General features: G+C 40.8%; 2 protein-coding genes across 3 annotated transcripts in view; one reads left to right on the top strand and one right to left on the bottom strand.

Annotated features, from left to right (window-relative positions):
• The window catches only part of LOC135167317 (uncharacterized protein), a 73,519-nt gene that overhangs the window by 19,732 nt on the left and 30,644 nt on the right, over nucleotides 1-23,143 (bottom strand). The window lies entirely within an intron of this gene.
• LOC135167320 (discoidin domain-containing receptor 2-like) lies at nucleotides 365-23,085 on the top strand. Of its 2 annotated transcripts, XM_064130412.1 has the most exons (11): nucleotides 365-823; nucleotides 12,877-13,101; nucleotides 13,988-14,093; nucleotides 14,913-15,286; nucleotides 15,723-16,229; nucleotides 16,880-17,166; nucleotides 17,239-17,682; nucleotides 19,875-20,134; nucleotides 20,249-20,425; nucleotides 20,512-20,746; nucleotides 21,056-23,085. In XM_064130412.1, exons 2-11 carry the CDS (start codon nucleotides 12,999-13,001, stop codon nucleotides 21,344-21,346), a joined length of 2,784 nt encoding a protein of 927 aa, XP_063986482.1. In that variant the 5' UTR covers nucleotides 365-823; nucleotides 12,877-12,998; the 3' UTR covers nucleotides 21,347-23,085. The 2 variants fall into 2 exon arrangements, with proteins under 2 accessions (XP_063986482.1, XP_063986481.1); XM_064130411.1 differs by having other exon boundaries at nucleotides 16,880-17,682.

Here is a 23,143-nt window from a genome sequence, read left to right as displayed (position 1 = left end):
CATGGGCTTTTGACAGTGTACGTTGGGTGGTTGGTGTCCGCAGGTGTTTCCCGGTACTATCCGGCAGGCAAAGCAAGCCCCCAAAAGCAAGGCAAAGTGGCGCACAGTGTACCAGGGTTATACAGTGAGGGGCGGGAGGGAGGGGATCGGGCAAAAAAAAAATAATAATATCAAGGGAGAGAGAGGGAGACAGAGAGAGAGAGAGAGAGAAGGCGGAAGATGTGGGACGTGGGGACGAGTGGGACAGACAGTGCGAATAACACAGACCAAGGCGGATGCCCGATTTTGCGCAGAGAGAGGGTTTCCAAACCTTTCAGACTACAACTACTCTCTCAACCAACCCCTGGCACAGACTCCACTCGGCTCCACACTCGGTGGATGCTGAGCTCTCTCCTCCTCGTGTATTTTTTCACTTGCCATTGCGACGGTTGAATAAAAAAAAAAGTGCCCCCCGCGCACGTTAACCCTTCCATCGAGTGCATAAAATAAATAAAAAAATAAACAAATAAATAAAACAAATTCCGATATCGTATTTCCCGGTGAGCATCCACGATCAGTTCCGTATATTTCCTTATTTATCCATCACCCTCGCCTGTCGCTTACGTATGCGATAAGGAGGTGGAATAAACGATTTGAGGAAGACGTTAGGGAGTGAATACACCGGGAAGGAAATTTTATTGAATTACAAGGAGAGGAAATTGTAGAGTCGTGTCAGTTTACAACGATATTTGAGTTTATTCCAGTTCCATTTCACGAATGGAAGTTAAAAGGGACTTGAGTGCTGCTGCACAGGAATGAGTGAACGATTTTCAACATTTTTACGGTGAGTCACATTAATTTATTTATTCTTACCCCGTCAAATGTCAATGACAGTAATTGTTCAGCTCAACAGATCTGACATTGACTTCTCCAAGTCACCCATTCACCATTATCATCTTCAAACGTACACAATAATGAATATGTCACAGCGTTATCTCCCCCAAAAAAAAATCACTCATCCGTATAATAAACTCGTTACAAATGCCGGCATTTGTAAAAACATTACACACACTGTACCTCACGGTAGAGTGGACAATCTCTTGTCGTATTAATAACACAAGGTTGATCCCCATTTCTGCTTTTATCCTTTAATTCTATCTCGTCAGTGTCAATCCCCATTGAGCCCACAGGGGCGAGGGGGGGTGTGATGCATGCCGACGTTGGCCCTGCACCTGACGTATACCATACACCTGTCAATAATGCCAATACGTATATAGCCATGTCCGCATATCACCCTATTTTACGCGGAGAAGAATGACAGGGAGAGCCCTTTCGCCCGCCGTCGCACCCCCGCGGGGCGCCCGGGAGCGCGCGGGGGCAGGAGGGGGGGGAGGGTATGGAGGGGTGAAATAAAATAGGAAAAATGGTAGTATCAACCGGCCATAACCGAAAATAAAAAGAAAAACAATTTCCAAAGTCAATCTATTCGTGTCCCGCAGAGACCGCTCTGGCGTCCCTGATAAACCGCGCGAGAGAGTCTGTGGAGTTGAAAGAGAAAGAGAGAGAAAGAGAGAGAGTGGGAGAACTATAGAGAGCCCCAGAGCCAGGATCAATATCCATAATTGTAATGGAAAGTAAACATGGTCCACACGTGCGGAGGTGGTGAGAGGGCGGTTTTCTCTACTACGGTATAATCGTCTCTTTTTCCTTGTTATGGGGAAAAAAAAGTGCATTGGGTGAAGGGGGCGGTGAGGGAGGAAGGGAGAGAGGAGGAAAAACCATCATTCCCCCCCCCCTCGGACTGTTGAAAGGGGGTGCATTGGGAATGGAAACGAGCTGGACCGTATGGTTTGATCGTTCGCCCTTTCGACATTCGAATGTTAATCAATTATATCGCTTCCTCCCCCTTCTGTATCGGAAAGCCTCTTTCTGCGTACCGCGTATGGTGTGTTTAATGATCGAATTCTTCGGGGTGCAGGGAATATTATTTGGGTAACCAATTTCACCGCGTTTGATTCGATTATGAAGAAGTTTCGAGGGGCGTGGAGGGGATGGTGTTGAAAAATTGTTTATTAAGTTTTGGGGAATGAGGGAGGGAAGGACTTGGGGTTTTGTACGGGATTTTGGGGGAAATGAGGGATGAGGTGGTTCGGAAAGATTGGGGATTTTGAAAGAGAGATCGTTGATTTTAATTTATTTAATTGGGGAGCATAAAAGTATGTTGAGGTGAGGTCACTGAGTGGTATCGTATTAAAAACGAGGTATTGTACTCTGCCCTAATTTATTTAAAATAATAAGCCAACTCTATCTCGGCTCAGGGGATGAGCCAAATATTTCGAACTTTTTGATGAGACATTCCTCTCCGAAATTCCACTCGCAATAAACGCCATGCAAACATCTAGTAGTATTGCACCCAGGTATCACCCAACCCCCAACCCCCAGCCCCTAATCCCGACTCATAATTTCCTCCTCATGATAAATCAAAATTCTCCGACATAAAACTCGGAAATGTCCATTACCGATCTCCCGATAGCAATCGAACCTCAAATTGAATTTTCCCGTTAAATCCAAGTATCGCAAAATTCGGCATCAACTAATATAATGAATTCATTAATACGAGTCAATTTCCTCTCGAAATGTTAATGAAAATGGACGAAATATTGAAACCCCGTAATTAAATGCCTAAATATTAATAAACACCGCGATTATTAATTTCCAACTGAACGAATCAAATGTGAATATCTCGATAATCAATTTCTACCCCTCTCCTGCCATGTATTTTCCACACACGGCAATTCGCATAATTGAATAAAGTCATACTCAGGGCCGGGAGAATTGAAATCACTTTGGACGGGACGGATTTGTCTAATCGTGATACGCTGGGTCGCACGATAAATGCAATTAGCTACGACATTGTTCTCGAGCGTGTTGTTGGCGAGACAAGGGGGAACAGAGGGGCATCTATATGGTATGTCGTTTAAGAGGGTGTCACGGGGGCTGAGGTGAAGGGAAGGGATAGGAGGAGGGCAAAGGGGTGCAATAACCGAAGAGGGCGTTCGTGTATCGCGACCGGAAATGTATCGCTTTCGCGTCGCATCGCTGCACGCGTCGACACAACCTCCCACAGTGCATACATATATCCCTCGGAATTGAGAGAAATGGGGATACAAGAGGGTGGAAGGGGCCCAAGGGGGTGGGTTGAAGGAGGCGGAGAGGAATGACGATAATGGCCTAAGGAATTTGAGGGTGACGCCACGAAACAAGCCGGGGGGATGGGGTTATGGTCACATATGTGGGGGGATAAAGTGAAATCTCTCATTTTTCTTCTCCTCATTCTGTTTTCACATTTTTCCACTTCCATTGGGTTTGTTTCTTCAGCGGCTAGTGTGGGGTTCTTCGTGGTATGTTGGGGGGGTTCACAGGGGGAAATGTTTCGTAATATTACGTATTTTTTCCGCAAATCGGGAGCGAAGGGCGGCTATAGGAAATTTTACGGAATTGTCACGAAATTTTTCTCTGAATTGTCTGGGAAAAATTATGATACGCTCACGTAAAATTTCCAAATTGATTAAGTAATCGTTGAGCGAATTACGAGTTTCGAAATTGTTTCTGATTATTTTTATCCGTCTAGTAAATAATAATACTGATCGTTTTAATTACAACGGAATTAAAAAATTGTATGTTTTGGTTGGTAATTTTTACAGAATATTTCTCTCCGCGTGTGGTCGTCTGAAAGTTTATAATAATGGGAACGAAATACTTGAATTTGAACGTTGTCCACTCACGCACTGTCCCTGTAACCCAAACATTTTTTTTGTGATGATAATTGACAATTCAGTGGTTCTGTTCATTCCGATGAAAATAAATGTTGACTCGCGGAGTTGGAATATTTCATCCTCGCGAATGGAAATTTCGATGGAACGTGCGTAGATTTTTGCTGATGCTTCAGTAACGGAGAAAATTTGTTTGGGTTTTCTGGGTGAATTGTTCTGGTTGTCTGGTTGAATGAAGTAGGCGATGACTGGGCATTTTTGTCGCTCGGGGAGACCAGCAGGTGTTGGAGGAAAATTGAAATTTCATGGACAGTTTAGATCTAATTTTAGGGAGAACCGACATTCAATTTGATTTACGGAGATCTTTCCAACGGGGAAGAGAATTGTAAAGTCACTTGAATGTTCAATTGACAGGTGTCAAGTTGTACGACGACCGAAATTGCTTTTGTAAATGACTTTGGTGTCAATGAATGCCGTTAAGAAAATTATTCTTTTCTTTCACTTGGAAAAAAATTAGGATCAAAAAATTTTAATTTTCTTGTTCTGTTACGAAAAAGGACATTTGTTTTTCCTGTGGAGAGGATAATAATTATTCCTCGAAAACCACAACGACAAATTTCTCTCTTCCCATTCGTTTTCGTTATTTCCAAGGTATTGTTTCCCCTCGTCAACATTTCCCTCAGCATTCTTCGGTCAAACAGAACGTCAGAGAAATTCCAGAGAGCACGGAGGGTAAAAAATGGAGGGACAAATTGAGGGTTTTCTATCAGGAAATGCTTTTAGGCTCGACTTTGCGCGTCCCTGGGTTTCTTAACTGAATTAAGGACCTCTTCGCCACTGTGCCTCTTGATTCTCTCTGTCGCACCCTCCCACTCAGTGCCTTTGGGAGAAATGGTTATATACCCAGGGTAGAAACCGCATTGAGGACCCGAGGAAACTCTCCCGGGTTCTCTGAGGTATTACGTGATTCTCCATCAATGATTTCGCATCCCCTTTGACACTCGCAAAACCCTCGATAATTTTTTTTTCCCCCTCCTCTTCTATTTCCCTCTCACCTCAACCCTCCGTCGCACTTTCATCGCCATTATGACACTGGAAACCGATACAATCGCCGACAAAAGAGGGAAAGAAATTCATGGGAATGAAAAAGTAAAAGCGCTCACAAAAGAAAGGCGAACCCCCGGGGGCTCGCGATAATTTCATTGAAACCCATTACTGTCATAAGTCATAACTCGAGTTATAAACATGAAGAATCAATTTTCGAGACAAGTGAAACATTCTACTGCCTTCGTATCGCTTTCGAATTTAACTCCGAGAATCGAATATAAATATTAAACTAAAACAACTTGAACGAACAATAATAGATGTCAACAAATGACAGTAAATAAACTCCTTAAATAGTCAGAATTTTACTTAAATAATTCACCCTAACTTTGAAAAATTCTGTTAGAATTTTCCTCAAAAAAAACTAACTTCGCAGTAAATACATGACATTTTCATGGAATTTTCCCACAAGTGATTGAAATAAAACCTCAGATGGTAAAGGAGCTGGATCCGCAGAAGAACGACAACCCCCGAGGGCGTACGAAAATTTCATTGAAGCTATTACTGTCGTAACCGCGTTGTAAATACCAGAAGATGAATAATTTCGTTTCAAACTCAGTTCCAAACAACACTGAAAACGAAAATCCAACTTGTCACATAAAATTCCCCGAAATGTCAATAACCTCGATTATTATTTTTATTAGAGTGACGAGATTTGCATCGCACCTGAATTTTCCAATAACTCCATTACCTTTTACCCTGACTTTTCCACAATAGTGAACGTCCCATACAAAAGAAAAATTTTGCAAATGAAAGAAGTCAGTGTCCGGACAATGAAGGCATCACCCTGGGCCAGTGAAAATTTCATGAAACCCATTAGTGTCATAACTCATGATATCAATAATGCCGTTGAATAATGGGATGCATAAAAACCAAGGGGTTCCATCGATTTCTTTACTCTCCTTTTCTCCTTCGGATACGGTCACGTGCTCATGCAAATGAGCCGTAATTTAATATGAGCTTTTTGAAATGGCCAAACTGCTCTTTCGGTTCTTTGTCTTTTGTTCTGTTCCACTGCTGTTGAACCACACGTTAAGGGAGCCTGACGTACGCACCACTGAATGCGCGGGGCTGGAAAGGGTGGCCGAGGGGTGTTTGGGGGGGGAAAAGGAGGACCAGGACAGCAAGAGCAACAACAGTAAGCCGAACCCCCCCTTTTCATCCACCCCCCTGGCTTAAGCAAGACCGCACGAGACAACAGAGCAGACGGAGAGGAACGAGCAAAGAGATAAATCGAGCGCAGGTGCATTCGCCAAGACACAAACGAGAGGGCGATGAAGAGGGAGAACTGAGAGGTTATCTAGCCTCTTCTGACGTGGAACATATTCACCCCCGTGTTTTGACTGGGCTCTTCCTTCACCCTCGAGCGCCATCCCGTGTTTATACGTATTTGCCCTCATAGTGGCCAGGGGAGAGGACCGGAGAGGGGGAGGAAGAGGGATTATGAGGTCCAGGGAGGTGGATGGGAGGATGGCGGGACATAAACCTGATGTATACAGGGGTGGAAATCGATCGGCAGGTTTATGATAGTGTGCGGAGACAAAAGTTGGGGGAAAATTACCAAATGAAATGATTAGGTGTGGAATTTAGGATTTTTTAGGGAATTCCAATTGTCGTTGAGGAACATTTGGGAGGGTGAGGGTGATTTGTAGCGAAGGGAGGAGGGAAAAATTCAGGAAAACATTGAGTGCCTGTTCGGTAATTTACCAGTGAAAATAATGTACGGTAAAATGACGGAAGAGTACGCACTTTTGCGATTAAATGTCAGGAAAAAGTTGAAAAGGTTCTGGATAAATATGGAATGTTTAGTGACAAATGCTTCGGTCATTTTTACTGAATACTGTTGTGACTGGCGGGGAAAGGAAGAGACAGGGAATTTTTTCAAGAATTTTTCTCTTCGTGTAGCAACCCTCTGGATGATTTCTTATGATTTTTGAAACCTCTTCGGCTGACAATAAATTTTCTGAACCCGGAATTAATGGAAATAGAGGCAGATGGGGTAACGCTTGTTTTGGATAAAAATTCAGGGGTGAAAATTGAATTTTTGTGATTTTTCGGGACAGATAATATTTTTTCCACCGAGGTCGATGGGGTTTTTGCTCATGTGGTGTTGGTGTTGGAGCCGGAGGCGAGAACTGGCCAAACACACGTGCAAAAACCATTGCAGCTGCCCGGGACTTTTATTTCGCAGTGATTTTCGAATTTTAGAGGGTGAGAAGTATGCAATATCGAGTCCCAGGTGAGAAATCGTGAAAATCGTTACAAAAAAAACTGCTCTGTCAATTCCATACAACTCTACAATCCGAATTCCCCGCCCTCCCAATTCTCCCCTGAAATGTCTCCAAAAATTACCAAAACTCAATTCAATTCCTCCCCACCAAATTCATCATCCCCTCGCCACCTTAACTTCCCTAATTTTCATTGACAATTCTCTCCACCGAGACATCGAAAACATTAAAATGAACAAGTTCTATCACCACGGGGACACATCTAGACGTATTTTGACTACTCTCTTCCTTCACCCCCGTACACCACCCACTGTTTACACGTATTTACCCCGAGAGTAGCGGTGTGCTGGAGGCACAGGGATTATGGGGTCCAGGGAGGTGGATCGGAATGCGGAGGAACATAAACCTGACGTTGTACAGTGGGTTTGAGATCGATCGTCAGTTTTGCCGCGTGCGCACCATCACCAGTACCAGTTATATACCCTCAAAAGCGTTATTCATTTCATCCAATTGGTTAATTCACGAAAAGCCCTTTTGCATTCTCCCCACCTCCTTTTGTTTTCAACAGTCCGTAATGATGGATTTTCGAGGCCCCCGTGCGAGAACTGTGTGCTAGGCAGTTGCTGATGCTGATGCTGTTTAAAGAGGCGATGGTAGCGGGAGGGCAAAATGCAACGGCGAGGGAACGGGTAAAAGCACGGATAGGGGCGGACGCTCGGTAGGGCTGAGGGGGGGAGGAGGGCAACTGAGTGGGTGGAAATGAGAGGGACAGGGAACTCGGCGCGCGTACCGGCGCTAGGGAGTGATCTTGCTGAATATGTAGATTTCCGCAGCGAGCCGAAATTAACTCGGTTACGACAGATTGCCCGTGAATAATTTCATCGTCTATTCAACGCCAACGATAACTTTGTTGGCATACGCTCATTGTTAAATTCTCTAGTTCTCTTGATGTTGGAGGCCTCACTCACTCTCTTATCCCCCCCCCCCTCATCCAATGCCATGAGCTATTCTCCGTGTCAGGGGTGTGTAGGTTGCTTTTCAATGTCTACTTTTCACGTTTGTCTTGAATACGTCGGTTCTGCACTTGGCTGGGATGGGTTACAACGAGGGAGAAAGGGAGAGGGGCTAGGGCCATTGAGTGGCACTAGGGTGAGGGAAGGGATACCATTATACCGTCAAGCGTGTGTCCAATACGACCCCATCTCCATTTCTTTGATAACGTCTTCACTTTTACCTTCGACTTCGCTTCTCTCTGTCGTTTATTCGTACTTCGTCGCTTTATGGTGTGCTTTTTTTTACGTCCCTACTTTTCTACCCCCCTCCCTTATAGTCGTCTCCTCGGGCAATTTATATTTCAAAGTACCCGAAACTTTTTACATTTTTTATATCGGCGTCCGAACGAGAGAACTCGCAGGACCATAGACGATTTTAAAATTCGATGCCGCGTCTGCGTCGTAGTTATGTAGCTTATGTATGTTTTTTTTTTTCTAGCCTTCACTACAGTACTGTTGTTTTTTATTCAGCTCTTTCTCTCACGTGGAAAAAATCGGAAATCGTTAGGGGTAGCCGGGGAAATTTTTTTACCTCCATTCGGTCTGCAAGTTTCAGATGGTGGGGAATGAAAAAAAAAAGAAGCGAGTGGAAAAGGAGACGGAAAAGTGGCAGAGAAAAATTGTTGGTGGCTGTGAGTGGGGTCCTTCTGTGTACGGTTACATCGTGGACACCAAGTATATTGCGTATTGATCGTTGGTTTACTTGTTGCGCAGGAGAGCAAACGGCTGGATGCTGCGGGCTGTACTTCTCTTTATATGTATTTCCTCTTGGCCCTTCTCTCGGAGAGCTCTCCTCCACTGTCGTCAAACGTAAGCTCACCTTCCGCCAAAGGGGGGTGGAACAGGGGGGCTCCTTTTACTCGGTACTCGTTTTTCTCACGTCCACAAAGGCCCTTTCACTGGTATAATTAATGTCCAAACAGAGGGCAGCGCAGGAAAATACAGTCTAATGCGAGAATCAGGGTTTTTTGCGGAGGGGTGAAATAGAGGAAATTTCAGGGATTATTATGGGTTTCAACCGCGATACGTGGAATTATCAAATATTTTGCTGACGTTTCGCATGTTATTTTGTAATGTGACTGAGCGAATTGTAGGAAAGTCTCATCTGACGCACGGGAGAGAGAATTTCTTTAAAAATTAGGTGTCTGTTCCGTAATTTGTCTGTCACAAACAGTATTTATTCAAAATTACCGGACAGTTACGCATTTTTTCACTGAAAAAGTGCGTAAATGTTCCATAATTTTTACCCAAAATTGTTTTGACTGCAGATTACGAAACCGGCACGTAATTAAAAAAAATTTGTTAATGAGATTCTGGTATTTGTTTCACTAATAGACCTCATTTTGTATTGAATTTTCTCTGTAGGGAAGAGTGGAGTATAAATGCCTTTTGATTTTTAAAGTGATCTAGCGGCAATCAAAACTTGAATGTTTTTTTTTTTCAGAGCAGAGAGTAATTATCGAAAGCTTTCAACGCGTTGTTGAAAGTCATTTAATTATTATCGGAGTGACTGTCTATCAGTCCGACAATTCCCACTCCCTGCCAATCACGTGGAAACGTTACATGACAAAAATCCCCAAGATTTGATGCCATAAATACCGAGAAAAAAAAATCCTAACAACCGAATGACCTCTCAGTATGTTCTCGTGTTTCTTTTTCAGTCGTTTGTTCCCTCCGCTCACCCCTGCGGACGGTATCAAACGTGAGAGCAAAGTTTGTTCCTTAATCCTGGGTCATCCACAGGACCATATGGATTTTCCCTTTTTGTTTCGTGCCGGCAGTCTGGGAAATGGAGGAGCTTCCGACAAATGTTTGAGAACAAATGGGTATAAACTCCGTTGGAAGTGGCGTAATAATATGAAGAGAAATGACAGACAGTAGTTTGGGACAAATCAAAGGAGAAGTGGAACGTCGTTTTTATAACAAAATCTCATTAAACTTCTGACTTTGGGATTCACAGAAAATTTTACTCGTCGTCGTTTTACCTTTTACCTTGGTCGGTGAAGGGAGTGGACAATGAATTGTACGAGTTGATGCTCCAGTTATGGGGCATTATATCTGTATATAATGGAAAACCATCTTCTTGGGGAGGATAAAACGACGTTTGCCAGTTGTCTGTCTATCTTTGTTCTCCCTTTTTACCCTCTTCGAGCACCCATTTACCGCTTCCCTGTACTAGCCAATTATCAAGAGCATCGGAACGGCTGAATGTGAAGGGACAAACAAAAACGAACAATTAACTATTCGTTTTATCTTATCAATTTATTTCTTTTCTTCCTTTTGGGACTTGATTACTCAATTTTTTCAACGGCATTGAGTGGTGACGAAGTTCAGGTTGGACTTAATTAATTTTGATGGAGTCCAGGAAGTTGTTACAGGGGACGCCAGGAATGAAGTGCAATTATTTGGGTTCATAGACCAATTCCAATGAACTTTTCTATCACTGATGGAGTGTTTTCAGGAGCGGTTAAAGGTCGGAATTGAATGAGCGAAGAATTCAACGATTGGAGATGTGGGGAGATCTTTAATTGGAGGAAAACGGAAGCTTTGGTTGCGCACGAGAAGAACTTTTTGAGATAAATCCTCGTTGTCGTGGCCCTCAAAAAATTCCAGTGGTGACACTGGAAATTTTAGTGGGAAAAATGGGAATTTTTTTCTCTCGTGGTACCGTGAGAATTATGAAGAAAAGCCCAGAACGTCATTTAATACTAAAAAAAATTGGCTAATTAATTTTCAGGTCAATTAGAAATTCCAATTCAAATATTGAATATCAATAACCAATCAACATTAAGCTGGCAATTTATTGACTTTCCAAGAGAGAGAACAAATTTGATGAGCCATTTTATTTCGAATTCAGTTCAAATTTATGGCGAGGGATGAAGGGAAATTGTTTGGGGTCATAGGCGTAGGGACAATAGAATTTTCAGGAACAAAGTGAGGGATTAAATGATTCGCGTAATACGAGGAAAATCGGTAATAGAGCGAAACGGAGTCATTGTTGGGGTTTTTGGAATCACCTACATTCTACCGCATATTTCCTACCGATAGGGACTTTCAAAATATGGAAAACTGATGTTTTTGTCGATATTTTTAAAAATGCGTAATTCGTTGGAACGAACGGTTCAATAAAATTTCCATCTTAACGACCAGACAAGAGTGCAAATCATTTCGATTTATGAAAATTGTCCGCTGGTTTTCAAATCACTATAATTATTGCGCCTCAAAAAGCCGATTAATTGGCTTTTCAAGATAAATAATAAATTCGGTGAGTGATTTAATTGGAAATTCAGTGCAAATTCACAGCCAGGGACGCGGTGAAATTATGTGAGTTCATAAAGGGATTTCAATGGAGTTTACGGGAACGCTTAAATGGCGGAATTAAATATGCGAGGAATTGAATGATTTGAGTAATCCAGGGAAATCCGTCGATCGGTGGAAAATAAATGCGTTGCAGGATTTTTGAAAAACCCCACGATAAATTTCAAAATATTGAACGCTGGAAACCAGAGGAAAATGTTCAGCGGAATATTTCAATGAGCTTTTGTTTTTGAAGTTCATACGATAATGAAAATTCTTCAAATTGTACCCGTTCCATCTGTCATTGAAATATAAATGATCTCTCAACGTCAAAAGGTTCATCTATCGACTTTCCAAAGCGACTAACAGATTCAATAAACGATTTAAATTCAAATTCAGTTATTATTCAGGACAAGAGATGGAATGCAATTATTTGGTATCATAAAGGGATTACAGTGAAGTATTCAATCACTGATAGAATGTTTCCAGGACCAGTTAAATGGGTGAATTAAACGAATTGAACGACTGGAATTATGGGAGGAAAATCGTTGATTGAAGGAAAGTGGAAGTATTGTGTTTGGAATTATTTTCAATCTACACTTTATCGGAATTGGGACGTTGACAATTTGCTGAAAGGTTCAGTATAAAGTAAATCAATTTCTCCACGTAAATAGAATGAGAAAAGACATTTTAAAGGGGAGTAAAACCGACTTTATGCACGACAACGGGATTATAAAGCACGACAACGCAATTTTTCAAGAAATGGGAGAAGTAAATTTCCACTGCCTGTACCACCTCGGACTATAAAACCTCGGGAAAAGGAAAATGGATCACATGAGCAATTGCTGCCAATCACAGTCGAACGATAATTCTAGGTTGAGAATGGAAAGATTGTAAATCAATTCCGGGAGAATTTTTTCAGGAAATTCGATAGGAAATACCGAGCTATTTTCGGGATCAGCGGTTTTTATTCAATTTGTCAACAAATCGTTGTTGAACTAGAACACATATTTTTCCGCATGTGGCAGGAGAACTTTTTATTTATCGCGATTGATTATTTGACATGATCCGTTAACTTGTGAGCCATAACGGGTAGTTTTACAAATAATAGTGAATCACTTAGGACGAGAATTTTCAGTTCAAAATTATCAATAATCGAAAAAACCTGGAATTTCTCGAGCTATAAAATTTTTTTGTTATGAATTAAAATGCGATAACGGGAGCGCAGCTAGGCGATACGATTCGCCACCCTTCCCCCCACGTTGGTATTTAAACAACCCCCAAAAAACAATGTTCGCTGTTATTGGAAACCAGTGAATTCAGATGAATTTTAATAAATTAATTAATAATTCAAAAATGAATCCAAAAATTAATGATTTATTTTCATTTTAAATTTACAATGAAGGGGTAAATCTAACCCCTGTTAAACCGTTTCTGTTTCAGTTTAAAATGCGATGACAGGAGAGTCGGTGGGCGCAATGATTCGCCACAATCCGGATGTTAATATTTCAATAACTCCCAAAAACTAATTAAAGAGGGACAACAGTCGAGTGGCTGGACATATAATGTGTAACACGACAACAACAGCGAAAATTGTCACTGCGACATTGGCACTGTACTGGTGTTTCTCCAGCTGCACGTCGGAGGAGCAGATTAAGAATGCTTCCGGTTAGTATGAATAATCCACGACGTTGGGAGAGAGCGCGTCGCACCGGAAATTTGCTTTGCCTCTCTCCAATGTTACCCCACATGGATGTACACACACATACATATTCGTGAAGGTGGTGGTACGTATTTCTGGGGATAACTGGATGCCCGAGGGAGTAAGCGTCGGGGAAAACGAGAGAGGGCTTTTCCCAACCCCTATCCCTCTTGCTCCTTGTACTCACTCATAACTCCCAGCCACCCACCAACATCACGTCCGTCGACGTATTCATTATTAAACATTTGGTGTGGCTGACGAGTTCTCGATTGTTTCATTTTCGTTTTACGGATTGTTTCATCCTCGAAAGTTAAACAAATTTATTCCATTATTTCTTCATTTGGGTTTCACCCTCGCGACTTCTTTTTCAGCTCCACACAGAGAGAAATATTTAGTAAAAATTACGTAGACGAGTGTCAGTTCTAGTTGTTTTTCGTACCAACGAAAGGGAATAATTAGGGAACTAAGGGTCTAAGTTTATTGTTTCACTTGTTACTAACAGTATTATAGTAGTAGGAAAAATTTTGTTGTCTCAGTGTGTGAGGCTCCACTCAAAATAAATAATTTACGGAATTTATGAAATGAATCGTTTCACGAAAGACGATTCTGGCAAATAAAACAAATTTATTTAATTATTTCTTTATTGGTTTATTGCTCCCACTATTTTTTTTTCAACTCAATGCGCAGTTCCACTTGGTATCACGAAAAATCCACAAACATTCCACTAAACATCTGTAATTTACGGAATTTATATAAAAAAATTGTTTCACGAAAGACCCGATCGTGGCAAATTAAACAAATTTATTCAATTATTTCTCTATCTGTTTTTTCCTCTCACTGGTTCTTTTTCAGCTCAATGCGCAATTCCACTTGGTATGGAGGAGGGGAAGATACCGGATGATGCTATTTCAGCATCGTCCAGTTATGAAACTAAATCTGTCGGACCGCAGAATGCAAGGTGAGTGTTAATTAATGTTTTGCAGGGGTACGAGTGTGGAATTAAGTGGAATGCGAGGAGATGAGAGAAGTTGTTTGGTTAGGGGTTTTCACGAGGTTCGTTTTCCTCTTAAAAAAACATTGACTTTTTTTTGTTCATTGTTTGAAATTACATTGAAACGAATGGACAAAGGGACATTCAACATTTCAGTATTTTCAGAGTGATTTTTTTACAGCAAGTTTTTATGCACGACTGAGGAAAAGGTTCGGTGGAGAATTTTTCCTCCATCAAACGGAATATATTACGTTTAATACGCTCCCCCGGGAGTTCACTTATCTGCAAAAAGATATTTACAATTTAAATATGAAATATTTCTGAAGAGTGGAAAATTTCCATTGAATTTGTCCAACAAAATGAGCAGTATTGCCTCGTTCAGGGGTAGTTTCGACGAAAGAATACAATAAATCGTTTAAATTCATCTTGAGGGGATGATAAATATTTATTTGAAGTTGATGTGGAGTTTGGAGTTACTTCACCAAATCCAATGGCACTGAATATTTCATTACTTGATGCACCGGAGAGGTGTATTTCCTCCAATTAAGGATGTCTCTGCTGAAAGACATTTTCATCAATATTTACTCCCAATTTGCCGTGTGAATTACTGATTTAAAAATCAGCCGGCGAAGGGATGGATCTGAATCACGAGAAAATTACTCATAAATTTTATATTCGCCTCCCCTATTCTAAATTTTCAAACCCCATTTATAAAATGATTTTAATCGATGAGCGTTGATCGTGATACGTAGTAATTTCCACTAATTCCTGGAATTTCTCATGAAGAATACGACAGGAGAAAAATGGCGGCGCCTGGTGTCCAAAGGCCCAGATCAGCTCGGGAATTCGCGAATACCTCGAGATAGACCTGACTCGCGATCACCTGATAACCTGGACCGAGACACAGGGGAGATTCGGTAATGGACAGGGCCAAGAGTACGCTGAGACCTTCTACCTGGAATACTTCAGGGAGTCCAAGTGGCACTCGTATACGACATTGGCTGGCGAGTCCATACTCCGTGGTAACACCAATACGTACCTGGTTGAAAGGCAAAGGCTCGAGCTGCCATTTGTGGCGAGTAGGGTGAGATTCGTACCCTGGAGCCAGCATCCGAGAACAGTGTGCATGAGGGTGGAGATTTATGGTTGTGTTTGGGAGCGTAAGTATTACGAAACAAACATTAATTACGACAGTCGGAGGGACCCTAACTTCGGGCCCTTCGGCTTTTTTCTTTTCAATGGGTGAAGAAATTGACGTCGTTATTGGGAGAAATTGCTGCGAATGTACAGTTATAATTATGTGAGTTTTCGCTAATGGGTTTTCTTCCGCGCTTTTGCACGATTTGTTCAGAGGGCGAGGGTTGGAACGACGCTGGGTCGGGGGGAGGGGGTCTTTCACCCGCCGATTTTTCCACGAAACCATTTTATGGGAAACTGTTGCGATAACGATTGATCCTATCTGGTTTTCATTGAAATTTTTATTGGAAATTTCGCCGTTCGCGGAGGTCATTTCGATGGGAAAATATTAAAATAAATTAATCAATTAAATTCCCGGACACATAATTGTTCTCTCGATTGTTTTCTCGATTGCTGCAGAACGAATAAGAATTTACAAGACGTCGCGACCGGCGACAGCGGGTCCTGGAGGTGCAAATGTCGACGACAATTCATACGATGGAAAATTAGACATTAATGGAGATTATCTGATCGACGGGATGGGACAGTTAGTGGATGGAAGCCTGGGGGAGGATCCTCACAGCTCGTCAAACCTCGCTCACTGGGTCGGCTGGACAAATCTCCATCCCATAACAATTATCTTCGAATTTACGGAAATCCGTCAATTCGAAAACTGCACGATTTATGCTGCTAATGCACCAGTGCGCGGCATCGAAGTGCCAAAATTCATTCGCATATCGTTCTCGGAGGATGGCGATGTGTACGACCCACCGACGATCGATATGGATGTGGAGGAGAGATCCGTTTATTCACCCGGAATCATTCCGGTATCTGTGCCACTGCGCTCGAGGACATCAAAGTTCGTTAAATTAGAGATGGAGCCACGTTCAAAGTGGCTTCTACTCAGTGAAGTTACATTCACCAGCAGTAAGTCATTAATTCCAAAAAAAAAAATAATATATCCCTCCAAGTTTTAGAAAAAACATCAAAGCATTACTTTTATTTTAATTATTGGAAGATTCGACATCATTAAAATTTTCTCTTTGATTCCACCATCGTGACATGTATTCTCCAACAACTTTCAAATTATTTGAATATTTTTAACGATTCAATTCAACTTTTTAATTAGCTAAAAAAATAATTGAACGGATAGTCAGTCCGCGGGGCATAAAATTTCATTAAACATTCGTTTCCCTTGTTTAAATGACTGGACATTTGCTCAGTCAGAAATACAAGACCCATTTTAAATTTATGTAAAGAAAAAATCAAAGGGGTGAGAAAAAATCACGAAATATTTTTACAATGGAAAAAAATTTAATTGAACATAAAATAGAATGAATATATTCTCAGTTAGTTAACGTGTCTAATATTTCCCGCACAATACCCATAACCCCCAGAGCTAGGAAATCCTCATAAAACCGCGATTCCGCACTTTAATGACGAAAAAAAAACTAATAGCCTCCACATGATCACCGCGAGTGGAGAATTTCATTAGCCGCTATGAATCCTCCATCTGCACCTCCCTCCCCCCTCCAGACAACCCTCTAGCCCACCCCCTAAACCTAAACCCCCTTAAGTTTCAGTACTGGAATTTAACACGAGCATCGAGAGTAAAGACGAATCGCTCGAGTCTTCGAATTACGATCGTAAAAATGAGTCCCTCATTTACGATGGTAATTACCAGCAGAGTCCAGACATGAATTACACAGATCCCGAGATCAATGCCAACATAACACCCGACGCATTCCCAGTGAGTCCCCAGTGGTCGCAGACGTACATTGGCCTGGTGAGCGGTGCCCTGACGGTGCTGGCCCTCTTGCTGACGTTCATGGTCCTCCTGATGAAGCTCCGCGGTCGCAATAAGGTAGCACTGCTTCAAAAACATACCGCGTTATTATGTGGTACATCAGCACCCGGTATAACGATCAATGTGAAGGACATGAAGCTGCCAACGCCGATAGTCGTCAACGGGAGCCAATCGAGTCGTCTTGCTGGCTTCACCGGTAGCCTCAAGGCCACCAAGGGTCGTTCTGGCTCAGTGACGAGTTACGATGCTGCCACTATCACTCGCGAGGTAATCGATGGACATCAGACACCTGGACAACGTGATCTCAACGAGTACGAGCACTGCAGTGTTTACGCTGAAAAAACTTACAAACTACTGTTCCCGGACGAGCGCTTCTCCGGCTGCAAGACGGATTATGCTGATGTCACTGAGTTTAACAATGAAACAGTGGCACTGCATATGGAACAGGAGAAGGATCAACATACTGAGAGAACACCTCAGACACCTTACACTCATAAATCGAAGTACTCGCACGGGCATTCCTCGAAGAGCAAGGTTTATGAGGGATATTATGCCGCCACTGATATTCTCACGGTGAGTTTGAATAACTGTTTCTCATAGTATTCGGGATATTTGGAAAATGAAAAGACGAGAGATGGATGGGGGAGAGGGCTCAAACCAGCGGAATATTTGACGGCGGAAAATTCAATTTAGGGGATTTTTGGGGGGGTTCAGGGGGGGGGAAGATCGCACTGGCACTTTGACGTCGCTGGGACTTTCATCTGGTGGGTGGGGATAGTCGACGCTTTACGTTGGATTGAAAAATTCTGAGGAGAAATTAAGTTTTGAGTTCTTTGGGAAAGAGGCTTTAGGTAAAGAACATTTTAGAAAATAACTATGTGACGATTTTCCACGGGGAAAGAAAAATTCTGCCAGTTAAAATGGGATTGCGTTAAAATTATGGAACAGTTACGCATTTTTTTACTGTACGTTCCATATTTTTTCGGGAACGTTTTGGACTTTTTCCGGAAAGTTTGGGGGACAAATGGGGGGCGGGAATTATTCTCTTCGTGTAACGATTGATTCGGGGGTTTAATACGTGCAGACAAATACGTACATAGTATTGAAGATTTTTGGGATTTTAATCCAAATTTGATTGTGGGGTAAAATCTAAAAAATCCGGAATTTCTCGGGGGAAAGATAACAGCAAAAAATTACTTTGTACATTTTTTCCCCAAAAAGAGAATGCTACCTTCTCGTGGTGGTTCTAATGGTCAAACACTTGTACGAGCAAGCTTTTTTCAAGCTCGAACGAGTTTGTCGATGACTTAAAAATACTGGTACACCCTGAGATTCATCTAAATCGAAACTTCCACTGTCGAATCGCCTGCTGGTTTTAGCTTCATGAGTGGAAAGGGTTGGGAAAAGCTCGTGAGCAAGCATTTCGGTTTTTACTGCCGCGGAAAAACATTTCGATTCAGAATAGTACAAAGGAGCTTTTTCCCTCATGACTCTCTGAGATATCGAAGAGTTTTGGGTTTCAGTGCGGCTTTTGTTCCATTTTTTTCCCCTCCAATGGAAAGTGGATATTGGGGTAATGGAGCCAGCAAGTGCCCGATTGCAGTGGATATTTCCCAATCTCCACGAGTGTAGACCCAATTTCCAGTTTATTTGTTTTCAATTCAAAAATTCATCATTCAATGGGTGAAATGGTTTCGTTTTTTATCAGCGAAATTTACCCTGCAGGTTTCCCATATTTCCCATATTTTCGAGGGATTAAACATTTCAATCTTATCGATTACAGATGACAATTGCTTTGATTTTGCCAATAACAATTTAAAATAAACTATTACCGTATCAACCCCAGGTTATTTACATTAAATAGATAAAAAAATCATTCAATGAGCGAACATATGTTCTATTAGTCTATTTTATAGTAGATAAGAATTTATAACGAAAATCTCCTCCCTCGTATTAGAGGACAAAAAATCGTTTTAATCTGGTAAATTAGCAATAAAAAGAAAATTTATTTTTTAACGCAAGTTCATGGTATAGCACTCCCTCCGGCGGATACCGGATATTTTCGCAAACCCTAAAGTCTTCAGAGATGAGAATTGGTGTAAACTTCATGTCAAGAAATTGTACTACAATGAAGAGAACATGAGACTCGGTGCATACTTATATGAAATAAATATTTCCCTTGGTATTTTTTAAAACTCTCCTTACCCTCGCATGAGCTTATCTTCCTCCAAGAAATATTGAAGAAAAAGATATTGTTATCCATTTGATTTTTTCTCACAATTCGAGTTGACATTACCGAGAAAAAAAACGAAAAAAATCAATATGAAACGAATATTTCTCCTATTTCGTGTCTTATTTTTTTATCTGGTTTAAAATTCAATTTGTAAACATTTTTTATCAAGCAGAGGGCGAAAGAGGTCGTTGACCCTTTGTTCGATTCCATTTTCCAGTTTTATTCGTTATCAATTAAAAAAATCATCATTCAATTGGTGAAACAATTTTGGTTTCTCCACTCGGAGAGTTCATACTACAGGTTTATTACCTCATCTCCGTGGAATGAAATTTTTTTAATCCAGTGAATTCATGGTAAAAAGGAAATGAATTTTGTTTATAAAAGTTCATGGTGTAGCACTACCTCTAGCTTCTTATTTCCTTCGGTTGAATTTTTTTCTATTCGATTTTTCGTCACTCACAGTGGGATAATATCGTGGGCGGAAGAGTTGCCCCCTGAGGCGTTTTATTAAAAAACTTTTGGTTTTCGGCAGATAAAGAGACGGGAACAGCACACTGGTTCCAGTTTATTTACTTCGTATTTTATCGAGGAGCGTCATAACGTTGAGGTACAGGAGATTCATCACATATCGAGGCACAGATTGAGAATTTGCGATAAAATTGGTGAGGGAAGTTTTGGATTTGTTCACTTGTGCGAGGCCAAGGGAATTCACAGTTTGGATTCAGGAACAATGAGGAACAAACAGTTGGTTATTGTGAGGTCACTGTGGCGAGGAGTTACGGATTCACTGAAGTAAATAATCCCACCCCTTCATTTGAATTACAAATGGTTTATTTTAGGGATAAAAATGAGATGGGGGGGCGGAAAGAGATTTTGGGTAATTTATTCCGTTATTACAAATTGCAGAAAGGATTTTATGAGGGATATGTGCATTTTGGCTCAAATTCGTGATCCTAATATTGCAAGGATTGTGGCACTTGTGGAGGAAGAGCCGTTTGGTGCGGTATTTGAATATGGTGAGCATGGAGATTTACCGTATTACATTCGTAATCAGGAGAAGTCAAACAACGAAGCCCCATTGAGGTGAGTAAACATTTCGAACGACAAATTCCAGTTTCATTGAATTTTCAAAGCGATAAAAACCACTATTTGGCCCTTTTCAACAACAGTTACAGCCGATTAATGAAGTTTATCACTCAAATTGCCACTGGAATGAAGTACCTCGAGAGTTTGAACATTGCTCATTGTGACTTGGCAGCCCGAAACTGTGTAATTACCAAGAATTTATCGATCAAAGTGTCGGATCATGCTATGTACAGCAGTAAATACGACGGTGAATATTACGTTAATGAGTGTTATGCTAAGATACCACTGCGATGGATGGCTTGGGAAGCTGTGCTCTTGGTAATTATGAGTTGACAATATTTTCATCAAGTTCAATCATCTTTAACAGACTCCATCCATCACAAATGACCGAGAATTAAAAATTTAATTCTGGACTTCTGCTAAAGACGAGGACAATTCAAATGAACAAATTCCTCGTTATAATTTCCTGGGAAAATTTCTTTGAAATAGAAGAAAGTGAATAATATTCTTGTCAACATATCTATTAGAGTAAAATCCAACGAAACTGTACCAGACAATTCACTGTTTTCTTTGGATCAAGATACACCACATGTCAAGAATACAATCATAATATGTATTTTCCACTAGGGTAAACGAAGCTGTCAAGCCGACATCTGGAGTTACGCAACGACAGTATGGGAAATATTGACCTACTGCGAGGATCTACCTTACTCAGACATGACATCAGAGCAGGTATTGGAAAATTGTGGTAAGTACTATCACTCTGGTACATCAGAAAAACCACGCATACTGGGCCAACCATCTTCGTGCCCCCGAGAGCTCTACAGAATGATGACAAAGTGTTGGAGCAAGCACGCCGACTCCCGGCCGACATTCAAGGACATTTATATGTTTCTCAAACGTATGAGCCTCGATTAAATATTGTGAATTAAAAGAAAATATCCTGAAATCATCGTTTCGACACCTGTGCAAGGACCAAATAATGAAAACACAATCAGCTATGATGCATTCTCCTCCATTCAATGATACGAAAATTAATGGTTACGCCCGAGGAGTGCTCTGGCCAACTAACTTATGCTCAACTAGGTTTATCTTCAATCTTCTAAGTATAATACCCCTAATTTTAACCACAAATGGAGATATATCATTATAAGATACATAAGAGTTTTTATAATCGGTGTCAAGCTATATTTCCTTCGAGATTCAAGAGAAAAAAATACATGAAGCTGAAATTGACGAATTCATCGGGGGATTACTCCATTCAGAGGATCTTCGAGGGCTTAAGGGTCAGACAGCCGCGTGAAAAAATTTTTTCAACCGCTAATGAGTTTATAAACAGTCGTGTGAACAACTTTTTCACGTGCAAATGTGCACGTCAGTCTCATAAATTTTCATGAACTAAATCCGCTGACGACTATCGCCAGTTTGAGCCCCATAAAATGTGCGGAAAATTTTAAAAAAATAAGGGAATCACCTGCGTTGTATCTCTGTGCATTTCCTACTAGAGGCATCCTAGAAACAGTTGATATCATAGAATTAAAGAGGATGAGTTGTAAGATTGCGATCATCAACGACGAATTAATAATTAAGATCTTGCTTTATTTGACGAAGTGAGAATGAATGAGTTGACCTTCAGGTTGCGTCCACATATCGGTAGTTAATCTTCATCGTAATAAGCTATTGGCACCGGCCACGAGTGAGATATCATAGAATAATCTACGGAATGTGGTGGAAAATTTTCCAAGATGTCTAATGAAATGTGAAGTGTTCAATGAAAATATTTTATTAAAAAAATATTTAGAAGGTGATTTTTCTGCGGAAATTCCCCGACTCCAATTTTCAATTTCCTTTTGTTCAATATTTTCAATGAAAACTGGAGAAATATAAAGTAGAAGAGCACGAGAACATTTGTCTCAAGAAACTAAATGGAAATTATAAAAGAAGAAATTCTAGCGAAATTTCGCAAAAAATGGCTCCTATTGGACATTTTCCGTTTTCAAAAAATGTCCTACCAGTGAGGAGCACTTTCCTACTCAGTCCGCCAGATTTTTCTGTGGAATTTTTCTCGTGTGTGTCATGACATTTTCAAGAAAAAAATATCGTTTTAAGATAACGAACTAATGACATAGGAGTTGAAGAAATTAACAGAGCAGTCATATTTTAAGGCATTATGTATATGAAATAGGAGTGGAAATTTTCATGTAAATTGTTCGAGTACATTATCCACACGCTTTTATCGATTTCAATCGATAAGTTCTAATGGCCAGAAGTAACGAGCCCAGCTCGATAGTTTCCCAACCAATAGTTGAACCAATGTACGTTTGTGTTACCTGAATAAAACAATCAGCTGTTGTTGAATAAAATTGTAAGTGAGAATTGAGTACATACTCCATTGATAAGAATAATGCAATCATCAGATTGTGATATGAATGCATGTGAAATGTTAGATTATAATTTATCTCCTGTAATTTAACGTGTGACACTTGGAAGGAATAATCAATTAAACAAGAATCACAATTTTTCGACGAAAAAAAAAATGTGGATAAACTCCATGTCACATTATTAATATCGTCAATTTAGTTTTTACGGTAATGATGATAATTTACCGGAATGACAATTAAACGACAATCAATTTTTGGGGGCGAGTTGTATCGATAAAAAAAATAAAATGAAGAATTAAAAAACGAAATATCACTCAATTTTAGCACTTAAAAA

Source organism: Diachasmimorpha longicaudata, chromosome 11, assembly GCF_034640455.1.
Source record: "Diachasmimorpha longicaudata isolate KC_UGA_2023 chromosome 11, iyDiaLong2, whole genome shotgun sequence".
NCBI classification, from domain to species: Eukaryota; Metazoa; Arthropoda; class Insecta; order Hymenoptera; family Braconidae; genus Diachasmimorpha; species Diachasmimorpha longicaudata.
The sequence above is the reverse complement of the archived record's forward strand: the minus strand, read 5'-3'. Positions and strand labels throughout refer to the sequence as shown.

Bases quoted from the DNA above. Each gene is read 5' to 3' on its own strand.
- LOC135167320 (XM_064130411.1), top strand. From the start codon at position 12,999: ATGTGTAACACGACAACAACAGCGAAAATTGTCACTGCGACATTGGCA. The intron at 13,102-13,987 runs GTTAGTATGAAT...GTTCTTTTTCAG, and splicing joins GCAGATTAAGAATGCTTCCG to CTCAATGCGCAATTCCACTT. The intron at 17,683-19,874 runs GTGAGTTTGAAT...GGTTTTCGGCAG, and splicing joins CCGCCACTGATATTCTCACG to ATAAAGAGACGGGAACAGCA.